The following is a 19,939-nucleotide window of genomic DNA, read 5'->3' as shown; positions in this document are numbered from 1 at the left end:
GAAGAGAAGCTACACGAAGTGCACCCTTCTCCATGATGTAGAAGACTCAGAAAGAGGAAGGGATTCGCGACAGTTTATATACAATTCAACAAATATCAAAGCGGTAACACATTTAGCACATAGCATGGAACATATAGAAAATCAGATAAAGCCAAATATAACAATTTAACTGAGCTCGAATTCTTGAACCCTGAACCGAAATTCTGGGTTCTTGTCCCCAGCAGAGTCGCCAGAGCTGTCACACCTCCTTTTTCTTACTACTACACCCTGTAAAGGGTATAATAAAAGGAGTTTTTCCAATTAAAGGACAATCGAAACGGGATTCGTTTATTAAGAAGTTCAGAGTCTCCACTTGGGAGATTTATGGTGTCCCAAGTCACCGGTTTGAATCCCGAATCGAGGAAAGGGTTTGACTCTGTTTAACAGTCGCGAACCAGAAATCCGAGTAAGGAATTCTGTTAACCCGGGAGAAGGGGTTAGGCACTCCCGAGTTCCGTGGTTCTAGCACGGTAACTGCTATATTTGGCTAAAGTCTGATTTTAATACATGTCATCCTATGGTGCGATTTTAAAAATTTGTTTAACCGCTTTTAATTAGTTTTTTTTTTATAAAAGTGAACTCCGTTTAAGAGCGTGTTTTTGGATCGCGTCACATGAATGCACCCGGATCCTCAACACCTCTTATTCAACGTTTTGGGATTTGGATTTGGGTCACATAAATGTGCACCCGTATTTAAGCAGTATTAACTTTGCGGGAAGCCATGAAAATTCGCTAAATGGTATATCCCGAATTTCTAAAATATTTTTAATACAGCATTTAATGAGAGCCCCACAATTTATGCGTTTTATTTGGCGAGGCTCGTCCCACTTTTTATTTAAAGGGCAATCCTAAAATGGCTATGATTTTCTATGTTTTTTATCTTTAGTAATAAAGAAAAAGTCCTAATTGATTAATATTATGAATTTCGGGCCTTGAGTTCAAGTCCGGATTCAAACAAAAGGGCAAGCCTTTTAATTTGGACCCGCTACCTAACCCAAAGGCCCAAGTTTGTATTTAAACTTAAAAAAAAAGGAACTGCAAACTTCTAACACATCGTGTTTAAAATAAAGCCCAATCCTAAGGTTGATTATTTCAGGCCCAAGTGACATGTTCAACAACTTGGGAACACGGCTCAAGGGTCAAGCCTGGGTAGAAGCGTGAAATCACGCTTAAATGTAACTTCAAACAGCCCAATCGATCCAGTACCAACTTCCTGGTTTTGCAATTATGTTGTACTTTAATCTCAGATTATAAAATTCACTTTCTGCATTTATTCATTTATCTCACCTATTTTTACTAATGAACTCTCAAACCTTATTAAAGTTGACGGCCAAATAGGAGGTAGAAACTCGATTTTGACAGCAGTAATACCCCTTAGTTGTGTGATCTCATAGAACCTTATGCATGAGCAAATCAACGACCAAAACTCAGAACGAGCCAGCTATTCTAAAACTAACTTAGACTAACATTATTTTACTAATGCTCAAATGATTCCTGATTTAAGAACTGGGCTGTTGACATTAGCAAGCTGAAACTTAAGCTAGTTCTTATCATTACTGAAAAAATAACCTACAACATTATACTAGACTAACACAAATTAAACCAAATCAGAAACTACTAATTGCAGAGCTCTCGTACTTATGGGAGTAAATTAAACTAGATCAAAAGTCCATAAGAGTCCATGTGTATGTTTATTATTCATATAACAGGAAAACAAATGATTAACATCAACTACTTAACTACAATCTATCAAATTAAACAACGACAACCTACAAACGAACATAAATCTGTGCACATCTTTCATTTTTCAACGTCAATGAGCTACATCAAGGCATTTCGAAGAAGTGTACCTGAGAACAGAATGGAAACAGAGAAGAAGGAGTCAGCCAAGGCAATAATCGAGCAGCAACAGTGTTAAATGATACTCAACGGTGTTGAATAACAAACAGCGAAGGATCAAACAACCCAGGCATATATTTAGAAATCCAGGAGTGTTTAAAAACCAAGTATGACTTATCAAATTGACTCAAAATCAGCCTGAATAAACCCAGAATCACTTGAAAACCAACTAGTGAACATCCGAAGTTCCAACAACCAAGTATTGAGATAGAAGAATGAGAATTACTAACTGAAAGTTGAAATTAGCCTGAAGTGTCTAATGGAATAGTACTGTTTTTTGTGTTTTTGGAGCTTTTCTGATTGATTTTTTTGGCTTTTGAGTTTTGAATTTCAGGATTCAGATCTGGAAATTGAGAGACTATTTTCGGAGGGAAATTTTTTTTAGGGCCCTAAAACTTGTTCTCTAAGGCATTGACATGCCTTTTTATAGGCAAAATGAGGGCAACCCTCAGATTCTCAGCTTTCTTTTTAGTCCCTCTTTTATTTTTCAGATTTCACTTAATTAGTCCCTTATTTGTTGACTTGTTGCTCAAGTCACTGCATTAAGTTATTAAAACTCTAATTGGAACCCCATCTAGAATGTTCTAGGGGTTTCCAAATCAGTTATTTGCAGGGTCCCTATCTATTGAATTCCCTATATTACCCTTGCACTAATCTGAAATTACTAAGTCTAGTCAAACTAACCCCCATCCTTCTTACCTTAGTCAAATAACTATGGTTAAGTGTTTAACAGGAGCTGAAAAATTCAACTAAGTCTAAACCAATCCTAAAATTAAACTAAACACTCAAGCTAACTAATCAAAGCATGGCAATTAATTCTAACTAAGCTGTTAACCCAAACTGAATTTATTCACTAAACCAAACAGCAATTCAAATGAAATTGAAACTAATGTCAAATTATCATTAACAGTCATGAACTACCCAAACCAAGCACAAAATCAAAGCATCAACTAACATGGAGAAAAATTAATCAAATGAAGAAGGATCTTAAGAACAGTCAGAACAAACTTAAAATGAACCTAGAACACTGAACAAGAACCTCATCTAAACTAATGACAAAATCAAAAGAATAAATTCATGCTATTGATTATCAGTGAATTAGAACTCAAACAAACATGAAAATGAACAAATAAGAACAGAAGAAAACGAATTCAATTACTGATTCTAGACGGATTGTCAAACAACACGAAAAGAACAAAACCTAAATTAATTAATCATGAAGAAATGACGGTCGTGGAGGAAAAACTAATTTAAATACCAAAAAAAACAAAGAAAACTCACCTATGAAGTTCTAGGGTTCTGCTGCTTTGTGATCTAAAATTCGGGCAATTCCAGCGATATTTGAAGGAATCCAATTGGGGCTCGTGAAGAGGAGGATGAGAGGAGTATGGGGTGTAATTTTGGGAAAGTTTGGAAGGCGGCGCCGCCTAGGGTTTGGGTTATTTGACAAATTTGATAGGGATTTGGGGGAAGTGAAGGGCGGATTTGTGACGAGGATGACGAGGAGGTATTGTGGTGTAATTTTGGTGTCATTTGGAGGAAGTGGCGTCATGGCCGGAGATATTTCAAACGAATATTCGAGGCCTTAGGACAAGATTCGAGGGAAGCCATTGACGGATTTGAAAAGAGGATGAGAAGGGGAACAAGGGGTGTTAATTTGGGGCGGATTGGTGGTGATGGCATTCGCCGGCGGCGGCTGCTCCGGCGAAATACAGAGAGGAGATACGAGGAAGATGAAGAATGTTTTTAGGGTTTGGGGAATTTTCGGACACTTTTATGTAATATTAAGATCCATCAGAAGCCGTTGGATTGACAATAATGGACGGCTTGGATTGACTGACTATAAACGACGTCGTCTGGGCGTTTGAGAGAGTGGACCGGGTGGGGGGTTAGCTTGGGCCTGTAACGGGTGGGTAATGTGAATTGGGCTGGGAAATCCGGTTAAAATGAGCCCAATTGTTTTCTCTTGTTTTTTTTTATTTTCCCCTTTTCCATTTTGTTTTTTTTTCTTTTCCTTGTTTTATTTATATTTTTTTTTTATGATTTTACTAAAATGCTAAACAAAAACAAATTAACGCTAAAAATTAGATTTCCTGATTCCCTATACAGTAATATCTAATTAAAATGCAAACTAAGACATATTTAAACTAAAGATGCAAAACGGGCCGTTTTTGTTATTTTCTTCATATTTTGTTCTAAAACAAATTAACCCCTAATTAATACTAAAATATGAAATTAAGTCCTAAATGCAAATGTATTTTTTGTATTTTTCATATGAATTAAAATGCACAGATAAAATGCAACACTTACCAGAAAATCATGCAATTAATTCCCTAAAAGAAAAATCCTAATTCTAATGAATTTATAGGAGTAATTTAAGCATGGCAAAAATCACGTTCTCACAGCGGTACAGACTTTTTGGGTTGAACAGTGTGCTGAGGAGTTAAGGAAAATGTTGGCAGAAAAAGACATTTTCTGTGGTCCACTCTGCGGGCCGCAGATTGAAACAGAAACTTGAGAAAAATTACAAGACCAATTTGCGGTCCATTATGTGACGGCATAACGATTTCGCTGGCCGCACATCCATCGCAGTTTCAGCATGGCAATTTTTCAGTGGGAGGTTCTGCGGCGCATTATGCGGCCGCAGAACAAGTCTGCAGACCGCATAATGGTCGCAGAGTGGGGCAGACCTGCCCAATTCCTGAGGGCCATTTCGCAGCCCATTTTGCGGACCGCAGAAGCATTATATGCGACCGCAGATCCTGTTTCGGAGCTTCATTTTTTGGTTTTTATAACCCGACCCTACTTCATTAAAATAGATGTAATGGACCATTTTTGAAGAAAAATCTGATACTTTTGGAGTAAGAGAGTGCCTTAGAGTGGGAGAGTGATCTTCGACAAATTATCCTTCAATTCTTGCTCAAATCTTTGAATTAACAAGAAAAACTCACTAAGTCTTCATCCTAGAGGTAAGATTCTACACCCTAGCCCTTAATTTCGAAAATTAACTAAAAATGGGTCAATAGTAAGACAATTCATGGGTATGAGAGTTGTTTATTTTGTATGCATGTGCCATCAAAGGGCGTAGGAAGATTGTGATCTAAAAAAATGGTAAAGAATGAGTTATAGGACGATGGAATCCTCCATAAAGGGACTTGAAACCTTAATGCACACCTAGTGTTGATAAAATGCTCAAATGAGCTAGAACCATGATCATCTTCCTAATTTTGGTTCAACTTGTTATATTTCTAAAATAGATTGAAGTTGCTAAGAATTCCAGAACATTTTAGAGTTTAAGGAAACTCGATTGAGGTATGTTGGCTAAACCCTTTTTCTTAGAATTGAATTCCACAGTGTTCATGTAAGTTATGTAAGACCCGAGTTGATCATTATGAAATTGGCTATTCCGAATAAACTTGTGTGAAAGATACATGATCAATATGTCTTCCAAATGCTTTTATCATGCTATGTTATCAATTTAGAATACGTTCAAAGTATGGGTTGTGTGTTATACATGTTACGACTTTAAGTCAAATTTGAATGAAGGTTATCATGCCAAATTATGTGAATATCTCTATATGTCTAAGACTCTTAATTGCTCACATGTGTAGCTAAAGTCTTGAATTGAAAAGTCTTGTTGTTGATAATGATGATAATGTGTGAAAGTGAAAAGGGGGGCACGAAAAATAAAATACGGCCAAGTGCCAAGAATGATATTATAATTGTGGCCACTAGTGCCAATGAATTGAAAAGATGTGAAAGAAGTATGAAGTGAGATGATTGATGGAAAAGGGTAATGTCTCGGGTGAGACGGCCTATCCGATCGGGCTGTGATCGGAGGCCATGCCGCACACATGGTGGTGATTGTGCTGGAAATTATGATTGAAACTGTGATTGTGGATGATGTCTCAAATGAGACGGCCCAGCCGACCGGGTCGTGGTCGGACTTCGTGTAAAAGTACGATGGTATTGTGAATAATGGTATATCGGTACTAAAGATCTCCCAACCTAAAAATATGGAAATTTACTTGAAAACTTGTGTGGTTCTTAACTTGATGTTCTGGTATTGTTTGAGGCTTCTATTGATTTCATAATTGTTTCCCCCTTGTATTATTATTCATTCTATTGAGATATTTTTAGTTATACATACTAGTACTATTCGACAGTACTAATGTCCCTTTTGTCGGGGGCGCTACATCTTTAACGGATGCAAGTGGTTCCATAACAGGCGGCATTGATCAGTGATAGCAGTACACCTTCCTCCCAGCAGACTTGGTGAGCCCCGCTTCATTCCGGGGTTAAACATCTTTTGTTCATTATATTATCACGTTTTGAGGTATAACCGGAGCCTTGTTGCTGGAACTACTATTGTACTCTTTGTAATTATTAGAGGCTCCGTAGACATAGTGTGGGTTGTATGTCGGTGTTGGGTAAAATCAAACAATTCATGTTATGTTTGAATCACTATATTATTTAGGTTTACAGCTTGTTTGGATGGTTGTTATGTATCATTTCATAATTTATCGTATCATATCATATTTTCTTGTCTTGTATTGTATTGTTTCGTTAATTATAACATTTGAATAGAACGTATTGTTTTCCATCTTTTCATAATGATGCACACCAATAATTCAAAGGATAAGCGTACAATGTTATATAAAAATATACGAGATGAGGTAGAGGCATTATAAAAATGATAGGATATAGAGTAAAATATAATTATTAAATAATAATTAAGGACAAAATGAGAAGAAAAAAATAAGGTAACAATGAGATCACACCAAATGAGTCATCATTAGTAACGACAATTTCATAATATGATACTCCCCGTGCACTTTTACTTGGCACGTTTTGACTTTTCACGCCCCTTAAGAAACAATAAATGAAGTGCAAAATTTACCATGATACCCATATTAACCGATGCATATTTTATTGGATTTGACAAAATGATTTGAAATGAGTAATAAATACTGTGGTTATAACAGGAAAAAAATTATTTTCTCTTGATATGTGTAAAGTGACAAGTAAAAATAAAAATTTATTTTTAGTATACATACCAAATAAAAGTAACGGAGGAAGTATAAAATAATTTAAGTAACAATTAAAATAAATATTGTATTTATTTAAAGTAATAATATAGAAATAACAACCAATTCAAATAAGCTCTTGGGGGTGGGGTGGTGGGGGTGACTAATATCTCTTTTTCCCCTTGGGCAAAATCCTTTTTCCTTCCATAGGATAGGATTGGCTCAGCATCAAATCTAGGCTTCAGCACTGCAATCTCCGTCTTTCTGCAAACTCAATTAATCCCCTCTACCACTCTTCCACCTTCAGGTACTTCAAACCCTAGCCTCCGTCATTTTGTTTTGCATCATTCTATACTACGAACATAACAAGATCTACTGTTTTTTCGTTGTTGTATGAATATTCGATTAGATCTGGCGATTTCTGTGAATTTTTTGCTTACTTTTGCTCCAGTAATATCGTTGATAGCTACTTTTTGCTTTTCAAAGGTCTTTCATCTAGGCCATTCATTTTTCTTTTGTGGAATTTCAGGATCTTTGGTATTTCATATGAGATTTTAACATGTTTATCAGATTTGAGCTTGGGTTTGAAGGTAAGGAAGTAACTTATGGCGTCAAAGCGCATATTGAAGGAGCTGAAGGATCTGCAGAAGGACCCTCCCACATCATGCAGCGCTGGTATGTTCGCTCTGCTTTTCTTACACTATTGTGTTTAGCATCTCATTAATTTTAGAACTTCTAGCCACATAAAAGTCCAGTTAAATCTAAGTGGTTTCTTGAAAAAAATTAGTTTATTTACTTTTTTAATAGCAAAATTGCAACGAATGCTTGTATAAATTTATCGATGTAGTTGGTTGTTTCATTTGTAGTTTACTACAACTCTATGTGGACTTGATCAAATTGCTCTTTTGTCTAATGTGGGGCTATCCACCCTTAAGAAGAAATCTTCTTGCAATGATGTAAGGGGTAAATTCTCTACTGTGTAACAGGGAATGGGAAGGGACACCAACACAACTGCTAAAAGCGAATAAAAATATTAAAGTAAATGTGATAAATATAAAGAGACAGAAATATAGCGTAAAAACGGAGAGGTGTAGAATCTTATTAATATCGTGTTCTTGTGATATAACCAGTGTAATATGTAAAGATTAGCGTAGAAGAAATCTTGAGATCTGTCCTCTCCCCTTGTCGATGGGGAGTTGGGGCTTTAACTTTCACGGTCATAGCTGCTTGTTCTAAATTTTATGTGTAGAAAGAGTAATATTTTCAAGTACACTCAGACCTCTCTATAACAGTATCTCTATATAACAGTCATTCACTATAAAAGCTAAGTTTTTCTCAGAATCAATTCTTATGTTATGTTATAATATATGTCTTCTATAACAACACTTCACTATATAACAACAACAACAACAATGACCCAGTAAATTCCCACTAGTGGGGTCTGGGGAGGGTAGTTTGTACGCAGACCTTATACCTACCCCGAGGGAGTAGAGAAGCTATTTCCGAAAGACCCTCGACTCAATAAAGCGAAAAGAGACAATATATCAGTACCATCAACAGAAACCATAGGAATAATAACAGCATCATAAAAATCAAAAAATAGATGAAAAGCAAAAGCAATAACATTAAATAGACCCGGCACTATGAAAAACGGAAGAGTAGTGAGAACACAATATTAGCCACTAGCAGTCTAAGACAAAAATCCTAGCAGACTAGCCTCACATTGGTACGAAGTAGAAATAGGCTCAAATACCTCTTAACCTACAATCTTATTACTCGACCTCCACAGCTTCCTATCAAGAGCCACGTCCTCGAAAATCTGAAGCCACGCCATGTCCTGCCTGATCACCTCTCCCCAATACTTCCTAGGCTGCCCTCTACCTTTTCTCATGCCTTCCAAAGACAATCGCTCACACCTCCTTACCGGGGCATCTGGGCTTTTCCTGCATACGTGCCCGAACTATCTGAGCCTCGCTTCCCGCATTTTGCCATCAATGAGAGCCATGCCAACCTTCTCACAAATATCCTCACTCGTAATCTTATCCATCCTAGTGTGCCCGCACATCTACCTCAATATTCTCATTTCTACTACTCTCATCTTTTGGATATGTGAGTTCTTAACTGGTCAACACTCAGCCCCATACAACATGGCCGATCTAACCACCGCTCTATAAAACCTACCTTTGAGTATCGGTGGCACTTTCTTGTTACATAGGACTACAGATGCTAACCTCTACTTCATCCACCCACCCCTATACGGTGTGTGACATCCTCGTCGATCTCCCCATCCCCTGGATAACTGAACCAAGATACTTAAAACTGCCTCTCCCGGGGATGACCTGTGATTCAAGCCTCACGTCCATGCTTGCTTCCCTCGGCTCGACGTTGAACTTGCACTCGAGATATTCAGTCTTTAGTCCTGCTCAGCTTGAAACCCTTAGACTCAAGGGCCTGTCTCCAAACCTCCAGCCTCTCGTTAACACCGCCTCGCGTCTCATCAATCAGAATATGTAGTCAGTGAATAACACATACCATGGCATCTCCCCTTGAATATGGTGTGTTAGTGCGTCCATCGCCAGGGCAAATAAGAACGGGCTGAGCGCAGATCCTTAGTGTAACCCCATAACAACCGGAAAATGCGCGAGACGCCTCCTACTGTTCTAACCCGAGTCTTAGCTCCATCATACATGTCCTTAATTGCCCTAATGCAGGCAACGGACAGACCTTCTCCCTCCAGCACTTCACTATAATAGCCAGAAAATATCGGAACAAACGATGTTGTTATAGAGAGGCTTGACTGTATATGAGAGGTGATGTCCTCTGTTATTGCATGACTGTCAGATATTTAAAGAGCTCTTATTTATAATGGAAGAGTACAGCTACCTGCTACCTTGGTGGGTGTAAACTTGGAGCCTAATCCCCTTAATGTAAGGAAGTGACTCCTTTCTTTATGGAGTGGTTGTTCAGCCTTATTTCGAAGGATGAGAGAGTGGTTCATCATTTAATGATCAGTCACTTATTCCTCCTTAACTTGGTCCTAAGTAAGATAAGTTTGCCCATATGGTTCGTATGGCCTATTACAGGAGCTATCGCATGGCTCGTTGCTGGAGATGATCGTAAGACTCATTATAGGATACACTCATATGATCCGTTGCAAGAGACAATCGTCTGGTCTGTAGAGAACATGGTATGTTGGCAGGCCTGAATACAGGCATGTCGGTTCCTTATAGAGAAGGTTCTGAACCTCATGCATGCAGAAACACATGATAATTAGATTTCATCATGTATGAGGATCGCTATAATGCATGTGTTATTGGGTTATAATCAAGGTTTCGTGGGGACCTCTAATGATAGAGACGCAATTTTGGTGAGATCGTGGCCCAAACATCTCGATGGTGGTTAAGGAGTCTATTGGACTTTCAACTTTATTCCTTTAGACTTGGTCAAAGGCAGAATCACGGGCAAGTCATGGATCCAACATGTGGAGGTCGTGGCCCGTAACTTGACGACGAAACTGTTCAAATTCTTGGGCACAACACTGTAAGCGTTTCGGGAGAGATTGTTCAACCGTGGAGTTGCTCGGGCAAGAAGCTAAATGTGGGTACCTGAGCCTTAGTAGTATGAACGCTTGTTCAATGGATCAGTCATGTGAGCCTATGGGTAGGACGTGTATTTTCGACCACTACACACGGGAAAGAATAATATAAAAGATTATGTATGGCAAGATAAAAGTGCGTCTGGACCCCATAACAAGTTAAGAATCAAACATCAAAATTTATGTTCCATCATTGTTATTGTAGCTTTTCTTTTTCCATATTCTCTTAGTTTTATTTTAGAAGTAAGGAGTTCTGGTATTGATTAAACAGGACTTAATGCCCAAGTGCAGTTCACTTGCATTTGTTAAAAGTTAAAACTTAAAAGTGACTCATTTATTCCCAATATAAAACATGACCTAGGAGGTATACTATCATTGACTGTAGCCTTTGTAGAATATTTCATTTATGATGGCATCTCTCCAGCTGTCTTAGAATTTATTGTTTTCTGCAGCCATCTAGAAGCAACATCCTGATGATGATATTAATTGTTGAAATCCGATTACTTGTTGGGTCATATTTATTTCAATAAACAATTCCTCATCTGAATGTTCTGCTACATCTGAGTGGTATTAATATTTTACAATGATATTAATTTGTTTACTACTTCATCTAAACAGGTCCTGTGGCTGAGGACATGTTCCATTGGCAAGCAACAATCATGGGGCCTACAGATAGCCCTTATGCAGGGGGTGTATTCTTGGTTTCTATTCATTTTCCTCCTGATTATCCGTTCAAGCCACCTAAGGTATGTCTATGCTTCAGAATATCTCTTGTTTTGCTTGTGTTAATTTTTTATGCCAATATTGACTTTGACGAACTGGAGAATAATCATTTTGAACGCATTTGATCAATTGGAAATGAATTTATTTTTGATTTTTTTCTGTTAAACGAGCAGGAAAGATTTGTAAGTCTAGACATAGCAAAAGATGTCAGTGCCCATATATGGTTAACACTTTTAACTGTGTCTAACCTTCTTTATCTTAAAAATTTAAGTGCCATAAAATTTTCAATGCATATACCTTGCTGTAAGAAGTGCTAACGTTTCGTAGTGTAGGACATGCTCTTCACTTCTTGGTTTTACATTCTATAAGCATGAGCTCAGGCGTAAACCTAATGGAACATAATCCATACTCCATTGCAGCTGGCTTCATTTTCCTCGGGCTAAATTATATCATATACCTCCTTCTGATTCTCCCTACTGCTTGGAAGATGATATAGGTCAGAGTCTTGGGAAAAAGCTCTGAAAATGTTTGCCTTCTCTAGGTTCTCTTTGTCTTTGGGTACTGGAGTCCATTCATTCATTTGGATGCCTTTAAAAAGAAAATTGTTAGTTTGACTAACATGGGCATAAGTTGTCTCAGTTTTGGTTTCTTTAGCCTTATGATGATCAGAGGGAGAGGGCGGATCTATGGAGGGCTGACATTAGTTTGTTGTTAGATAAGGTTGCTTATGTTGGTTCTCTAGTTTCGAGAAATACTTATATGAAATGCTGCGCAGTATAATTTCCTTTTTTGCTAACTCCAAATCTTTTTGATAAGATCACTTTGTGGTGATGATCTGATAAGCTTTTCATTGGCTCAGGTTGCATTTCGAACTAAGGTTTTCCACCCTAACATCAATAGCAATGGAAGCATTTGTCTGGATATTCTTAAAGAGCAGTGGAGTCCAGCATTGACCATATCTAAGGTTGGACCTTGGTCTTTCTTTCACCTTCAATTCAATGTTTAATGTTTTTTAATTGCTTACTGAAATGGATCAAACTTCAAAGCCACACTTGAAAGAGATTGTAGTTCACAGCTTAAGTTTAACATGTTGGTGCATATTATTATTTTGGTGAAGATTTCTCCAAATGATCTGCCATGTAAGTTTTATACCCCTGTTGACTCTTGGCTCATTTGTCTTTATAAGTAAATTAACTTCTTTGCTTTACCCCTGAGTTTATATTCTTTGCTTTTAAATGGCTATTAGCGTTTGGATATCTGAATAGGCTGTTGGTATGTTTTCAGGTCCTGTTGTCCATCTGCTCTCTATTGACAGACCCAAATCCAGACGATCCTCTTGTACCAGAAATTGCTCATATGTACAAGACTGACAGGTCCAAATATGAGGCCACTGCTCGTAGCTGGACACAGAAATATGCTATGGGATAATAGCAAAAGTGTCACTGGCCATGTCAGAGACTTTTGTAGCTGCACCGTCTTAATTGTGCTTGGGTGAAAGAATAAAATGTGGGTAAGGAACTTAGAATTTACTTCTTTCTCCCGTTGTGTGGTTGTCAAGAGACTGAGATCTTTCAAATTTGTGAATATCTATTTGATGAATGTTAGCAAGGGGGAAAACGTAATGTAACTTGTACTTTGGTTGCCTGTCTGACATGCTTCTTTCCCTAATTTTCCCAATTTGCATGACTAGTTGGAGCCATCTTTGGAATGACAATTATTATTGATACCGATATTGACCTGACGGCTTGAGATGGCAACTTGCGTGGCTAGTATGTTTCATGTCTTTGGAATGATAATTGAAGTTGGATTTTGTAATGCTCAAGCTTGGACAAGTCTTTACGTGAGATGACAAGATGGCTGATCAGCTTGGTTTGATGTTGGAATTTTAGTGCTAATATGACTGATACCTAGGATGGTAAGTGAATGCTTCCTTGCAAAGTAGGGAAAATGCTTTTTCTAAGGCTTGACTATGCTTTTTACTGTCGGGTGCCAATACTTTTGTCAATCATCTGGGTCCTTAGTCTTACAAGTGCCCTTCACAGTGGCTTTGCGAACTGGCCAATTACCAGTATGGATTAGATGACGAATGATTCATCAAAACTGAGCATCTGATTTACTTTAACACACATTCCCTGTTTATAGGTTCATATGCGATGGGTGTGTATCACGATGAAGCCAATGGGAAACATTGCTGAATTCTTTAAGAATCTGAGGTTTTCTCATGGCAAATAACCCTTTGCCTTACCAACAAATATTAATTTACCAACACTTCCCCTTTCAAACCTTGGAATGAAGAGATTGAAAGAGTTACTGTTCCTTTTAGGCGCAGTTAACTAAAGAATTGAGCCAAATTTGATGGTCAGTTTGTATGCGTTTTTGTTAGCATGCAATTTGCCAATAAAGCACAATTTGGTGTACTAAGCTCCAACAGTACGTGGATTTGGGGAATGGTTGGCCAACACTAGGTCCATTGTGTGTGTAACTTTACCTTGGTAATAGAAGTTTGTTTTTACTGGTTGCACAGTGACAACTTTAATATTGCTTCGAAGAAATTTGGCATGCCCAAAGAGAGTGTCAATGCCATGTGCGAAGGGTAAGCGAAGAAATGAGTCATAATCGATAACGGGCCCCTGCCTGCCGTTTGGGTTAGAGTTTACTAGATTGAGCAACCCAGTGCCAGGTGTTGGAGTTGAAAGGTGAAATCATTTTGCAGCCGAAATTTATTAATGGGAATTGAGTGATTGAATAGGCTTAGATCCTTAGTACGTGGCTCTCTAGATTAATATTACGAGAGTAGGTATATTTATGACTAGGTTATGGATGGGCACAGCCATTTCTAGTAGTCGTTCTAATAATAGACTTTTGTGTAGTTAAAAGAGTAGTTGTAGGGTTGAAAGCTGTGTGTGTTTGTCGCTTGGTTTACAAGCAAACAGGTTTAGAATTAGCCTCCTCTATTGCAAATTATGATGCACGTGCCTTGTATTGGGGTCTCTTCATCACTTTGCTTTCTCTTCAAGCCAACAACCTACTCCCTATTTACTTTTCAACGTGTTGAGTGGCCTTTTTGATGCCATGATCGTAGCCCCTTTCTATTCCCTCGTCGTCATTTGCAACTACTAGTATATTCTCCTATTCAATTACCCCTCCCCTCCCCCCCCCCCCCCCAACAAAAAAAAAAAAAAACGAATTGACAAAGATTTGTAAATGGAGAGAGATAGAGGGAGAGAACACGAAAAGGACAAAAAAAGGCTAAACTTAGTGTATTAAACTTCAGTGATTTAACCCAATGGGATTAGAACGGTATAAAGGTTTGAAGACATGTTTCTGGTAATATTGTATTTTTTTGGGGTACATTTTTGGTAATATTGTATGCATAACATGCAGAGAAATTACTTCCCGCGAAGAGAATGGCTTTTTCTCCTTAGAATTTAGAAAAGTCTTGTTTCGAGTAAGTGACTAGTCAATTTTTGCAAAGAGTAATGGGAAATGGGGCATTTGCATTTATACCCGTTTTTCGTGCCACATTTTAACTTGTGTCCGTTTTGCAAAAAAAATTACAAGCGTACCCGCTTTTTCACATAACTTCAGTCCACGGGGCCGAAGTTTTTCTTTTGTACTGGAAAACTTCAGCTGAAGTTTTTGTCTTTGTAACCGAAAACTTAAGCTCTAGAGCTTAAGTTTTCCAGTTATAAAATAAAAGCTTAAGCAGTTTTCCAGCTTAAGTTTTCCAGTTATAAAATAAAAACTTAAGCTCTAGAGCTTAAGTTTTCCAGTTATAAAGAGCTGAAGTTTTTCTTTGTACTGGAAAACTTCAGCTTTGTCTTTGTAACCGGAAAACTTCAGCTCTACAGCTGAAGTTTGCCAGTTATAAAATAAAAACTTCAGCTCTAGAGCTGAAGTTTCTATGTTGTAACTAGGTAACTTCAGCTCTAGAGCTGAAGTTTTTGTCTTTGTTTCTTGTACTGTTTCTTGTACATTCATCAAAGGAATTACATGGAAATATCTAGCAATTTTTGGCGGATAGTCTTGAAATATCATGTTTAAGTAGCTACAAATTATTTTCCGTTAAAATTTGTTAGAATGGTCAATGAAAATCTGACGATTACATATCGTGCAAAGCTAAATCCAGAAAATCTATCTTATTCAGTTACCGCAAAGCATGAAACTAACAAGTTCCAATCTCATATTCTATTTGTAAAGGCTTATCTCAAACACTAACTACAGTGAAGAGCAAGAACTGTGGTATTGAAGAAGAAGAAGAAGAAGAAGAAGAAGAGGAGGAGAAGGGGAGGAGAAAGGGAAGTTGAAGTTTTTTAAAAAGTGGATACGGGTGCAAATAGAAAGACAAAGCGGTTACAGGTTAGAAGGGGGCGCCCAATTTTTACATGGGAAATGCATTCGCTTAGGAATCGGCTTTGTTTTAACTATATCTCTAAAGTCTGTCCTCCATCTATAATACAGTCTAAATCGGTCGGGTCTTTGGGGAATTTTGCGGTGGATTTCAATTTGAATTCTGTGTGACAAGTTCACAGTAATCTCCTCGTATTATTGCTCAAAGATTTCTATAAGTATCGAGTTATGTCTTTTTCTTAGTCCTTGTTCTACTTTTGTTTGTCGTTGAAAATCTGTTCACGGTCTCGCAAATATTAATAAAGTAAAGAGAAGAAAGGCAGAAGGGAGGGAGGGTGGAAGTTCGTTTGGGAGTTCTTTTTGGACGTAATTAAAGGAAAATGGTTGGAAGTTTGGTAAAAAGCAAAATGGGCGACCAGGATTTTCCAAATGAAAAGAAAGGGTGAGTGAGCGGGAGTCAAAAACGTTTGACATGTCAACAAGTGCCAGCTGTAACAGAGAAGATTCATAGCCCAGGAAATGACATATGCGCCCAAGTAGTCCACTCTCTACAGTTCCTTGTACTACTACACTCACTCACCATTCTCTATCTCCCAGTATTATATCATTAAAAATATTAAATTTTGGACCTATATTTTTAAACCTATAATGGATTTAGTAAAAACTTAAACATTTCCGATATTTATAATCTAAATATTAAATATTTGACTCATAATAAAAATATGACAGTTCAATAATAATATAAGGATTGAGACCATCAAATTTAAATCTTGAATATGGCTCTTATTTTAAATATGCCTAAAGAAAAAAAAAATATCAAAACCGATTCGATCCAATCTGGGGCACCAATTTGCAAAAAGTAGAAACAGGCGTGCATTATATATTTGAGTTGAGAAGAAGCACTAGTCTTTTCTCTTTAGACCTTTAACTCTTCTCTCACCCTTTTTCTGTGTAAATGTCCTGCAACTCCGATCCATTGTAGGTTCAGAGTTTTAGGATCGTGTTAGTGGTTTGTTCCCGCCAAAACCTGCAAAGTAAAGCTCTTAGCTTTTTCCTACTATCAACTTTTCTTTTCTTTTCTTTTTTTTCTCCAACGAACCCTCCATCATAATAGTACAGTGTCAGTCCTTAGTACCCCCACTCAGTCCTTGTGCTTTTACTCTTGTTTCTCTAACTATATTTACTCCTTTAAATTAAAGTCCTTCCCCCCCCCCCCCCCCGGTTGGTACTTATGTCCATTTGTTCCCCCTCTGTCTCTCATCATCTCTTTCCATAAATTCATCCCCCTCTACTGCTCACCTCCACTTCTCCTCCAGTTCTGTTAAAACCAACAATTGATCTCTTTTTTTTAACAACAATATGATTTTACAGCCACCAGTAAAATTCTCTGAACACTTGGTCACTACAAACAAGCAAGTTCATGAGCTGAACATGAAGAATCCACAAAAAGTTGTTCGAATCATACTTACCGACGGCGATGCAACGGATTCATCCGACGACGAAGACGATCAATTCATGGTACGAAGAGTGAAGAGATATGTGACTAAAATCAACTTTACACTGCTACCGGAGTCACCAAAGCAAGAGTCTCAACCTCAACAAAGTAGCAGGAAACGGTGTTTGCCTTCATCGGATAGTGACGTCGGCTGCCGGAAAAAATACAGAGGCGTCCGTCAAAGACCATGGGGTCGCTGGGCCGCCGAGATTCGTGACCCTACACGTGGGAAACGTGTCTGGTTAGGAACTTACGACACGCCGGAGGAAGCAGCCACCGTGTACGACAGAGCTGCCGTTATGCTTAAAGGTCCCGATGCCGTTACCAACTTTGCATTAGTCTCGCCGGCGATTGAAACGTCGGAGGCGGAGTCCATCATCGTCAGCCCAGCGAAGACTGAAGTTTCTTCAAAGGATGTGGCTTTATCGCCGACGTCCGTTCTCCGTTCTGATGATTTTGGACCGTTCGATGGCAGCCTAGGGTTTAGCGAAGTGGACGCTTTCGGTTTCGAAATTGACTCCCCTTTTGGTCTAACGGGATTTGGAATGTCGGAGAAATATTTCGCCGAGGAATTCAGCGAGTTTGACTTCGACGATTTTGCCGTCGAAGTCACATAATCGTGAGGGGCAATTTCGTCATTGAAAAATGTCGCGGTGACGTGGATTATTTTTGGCGGCAATATACGGTGTGCATAGCAGTACAGTAGTAGTATACGTCGGAAATCATACGGCGATTTTTGTGAGAGATATTTCAATTTCTTTTTATGGTCAATTATATACATATAGGAAATTGTAAAACGACTTGTTTAAATTATTAAGATAAATTATTAATTATGACAAGAGTGGAAAGTGGGGTCTGTAGTATTTGGTATAAGAAGAGTGTTCGAGAGTGATATTTCTTGGTTATCACGCTTAAGCGTTGAAAAGTGAGAGTGATATTTATTATCTTATGATATTATAATATAATATGGATGTCCAATGGAAGAAAGTGCATAATACTGAGTGGTATTTTTTTGCAAGTAGCATATATTTTGTAATTATTATTTGGAATTTATGTGGTTTTCATGAAGACACTTGGCTATAGTGGGTGACTAGCTGGCTAAAACGCCAAAATGATTGGGTAAGTTGTTAGTTTCTAAAGCCAACACGAGTTTTGAAAATGACGAGCACGGGAGACTTCTTAATTGCATTCATTCGGGTTCTTACCCCACGCCCCCGCCATGTGGCATACTCCTTGTCTAGTATTTTGCATGGGCTCCACAGTATTTCTGTTTTATTTAAATTAATTAATACTGTACACGTTATAGTACAAATTTTTTTAGGTTACGAGACAGGGGCTAAAAATTATAGTAGTATATTTCTCTAATTTAATTGACAAAATTACACCATATACCATTTGGACCAGACAACCCACTCGAAAATAGCCCATATTTTAAGCCTTCACCTGTATTAGCCCATGTTGTATATTTTATGAAATTTACTTTACACCCGGTAGCCCACAACTCAAAATAACCGTTTTAATATTTTAAATTTCAATTTCCTTGTTTCTCTTTCTCTCTCTTCCTCACGTTTTTCTCAGACTCTCTTTCTCAGGCTTTTCTCAGACGATAACCGACCTCCATTGTTGGGTTCAACTAATTTTTCGAGCTTTTAATCTTAACTAGTAGTCGTACCCGCGCGATGCGCGGTCAATATTAAAAAAATATTTGTCACTTTGTTAATTTTTCGATGTTACATTTGAAATTATCACAATTATTTGATTATCCGTTTCTATATAAATAGAATATATATTGTCTAAATTTAATAAATAAAATTTCCATTAAATTAAAGGGACTTATATAGTCATCAAATAATTTTTTCGTTATATATTTTTGTTTATTATATTATCCAATATTTAGTATAATTATACTGTTAATAGAAATTATGACACTTGTCATTATAACATTTCTTTGCCTCTCCTATTATATATATATAGATATAGATTTCTTTGATTCTCCTATTATATATATTATATATTATACATATATTATATTATATTATATTATATTATATTATATTATATTATATTATATTATATTATATTATATATATAAATAGATTTTTTGTTCTTTTATTTTAAAATAATTNTACCTCTTTCTTTATTTTTCCTCTTCCCTTTATATTAGTAGTAGATAAAACTCAAAATCATTCTAATCATCTCTGCCGTACGGACTGGAGTCCGGAAATTTATTAGAAAGTGTACGAATTTTGAAGATAAGAAGGTGAACAGAGGCCTTTAATTTGGTGGTGTGGTCCTCGTACACCAGCAATATAACACTAACGCACCAACCATGAAAGAGAGTAGTCATAATGATCAAGAAACAAGAGAGTTTCAAAGGAAAGAACCATAGGTATTAGGCATTAACTAGTAGTCGTACCCGCGCGATGCGCGGTCAATATTAAAAAAATATTTGTCACTTTGTTAATTTTTCGATGTTACATTTGAAATTATCACAATTATTTGATTATCCTATTCTATATAAATAGAATAGATATTGTCCAAATATTAATAAATAAAATCTCCATTAAATTAAAGGGACTTATATAGTCATCAAATAATTTTTTCGTTATATATTTTTATTTATTATATTATCCAATATTTAGTATAATTATATTGTTAATAGAAATTATGACACTTGTCATTATGACATTTCTTTGCCTCTCCTATTGTATATATATAGATATAGATTTCTTTGACTCTCCTATTATATATATTATATTATATTATATTATATTTATATAAATAGATTTTTTGTTTTTTTATTTTAAAATA

General features: G+C 37.1%; 2 protein-coding genes across 2 annotated transcripts; both read left to right on the top strand.

The window, feature by feature from the left end:
• On the top strand, window positions 7,536-13,013 carry LOC109229408 (ubiquitin-conjugating enzyme E2-17 kDa-like; the record flags this gene model as incomplete). The annotated part of the gene is given in 4 exon segments (XM_019394832.1): window positions 7,536-7,640; window positions 11,179-11,306; window positions 12,143-12,247; window positions 12,568-13,013. Coding segments are annotated over 4 exon segments (447 nt in total). The 3' UTR covers window positions 12,712-13,013.
• LOC109229407 (pathogenesis-related genes transcriptional activator PTI6-like) lies at window positions 16,469-18,036 on the top strand. Its single transcript, XM_019394830.1, has one exon. The coding sequence runs from the start codon at window positions 16,993-16,995 to the stop codon at window positions 17,743-17,745; it is 753 nt and encodes a 250-aa protein (XP_019250375.1). The 5' UTR covers window positions 16,469-16,992; the 3' UTR covers window positions 17,746-18,036.

Source organism: Nicotiana attenuata, chromosome 7 (genome assembly GCF_001879085.1).
Source record: "Nicotiana attenuata strain UT chromosome 7, NIATTr2, whole genome shotgun sequence".
NCBI classification, from domain to species: Eukaryota; Viridiplantae; Streptophyta; class Magnoliopsida; order Solanales; family Solanaceae; genus Nicotiana; species Nicotiana attenuata.
Note: the sequence above shows the minus strand (reverse complement) of the source record. Positions and strands in the feature narration are given on the sequence as shown.

Excerpts from the sequence above, each read along its gene's own strand:
- LOC109229407 (XM_019394830.1), top strand. The coding sequence starts at position 16,993 with ATGATTTTACAGCCACCAGTAAAATTCTCTGAACACTTGGTCACTACA.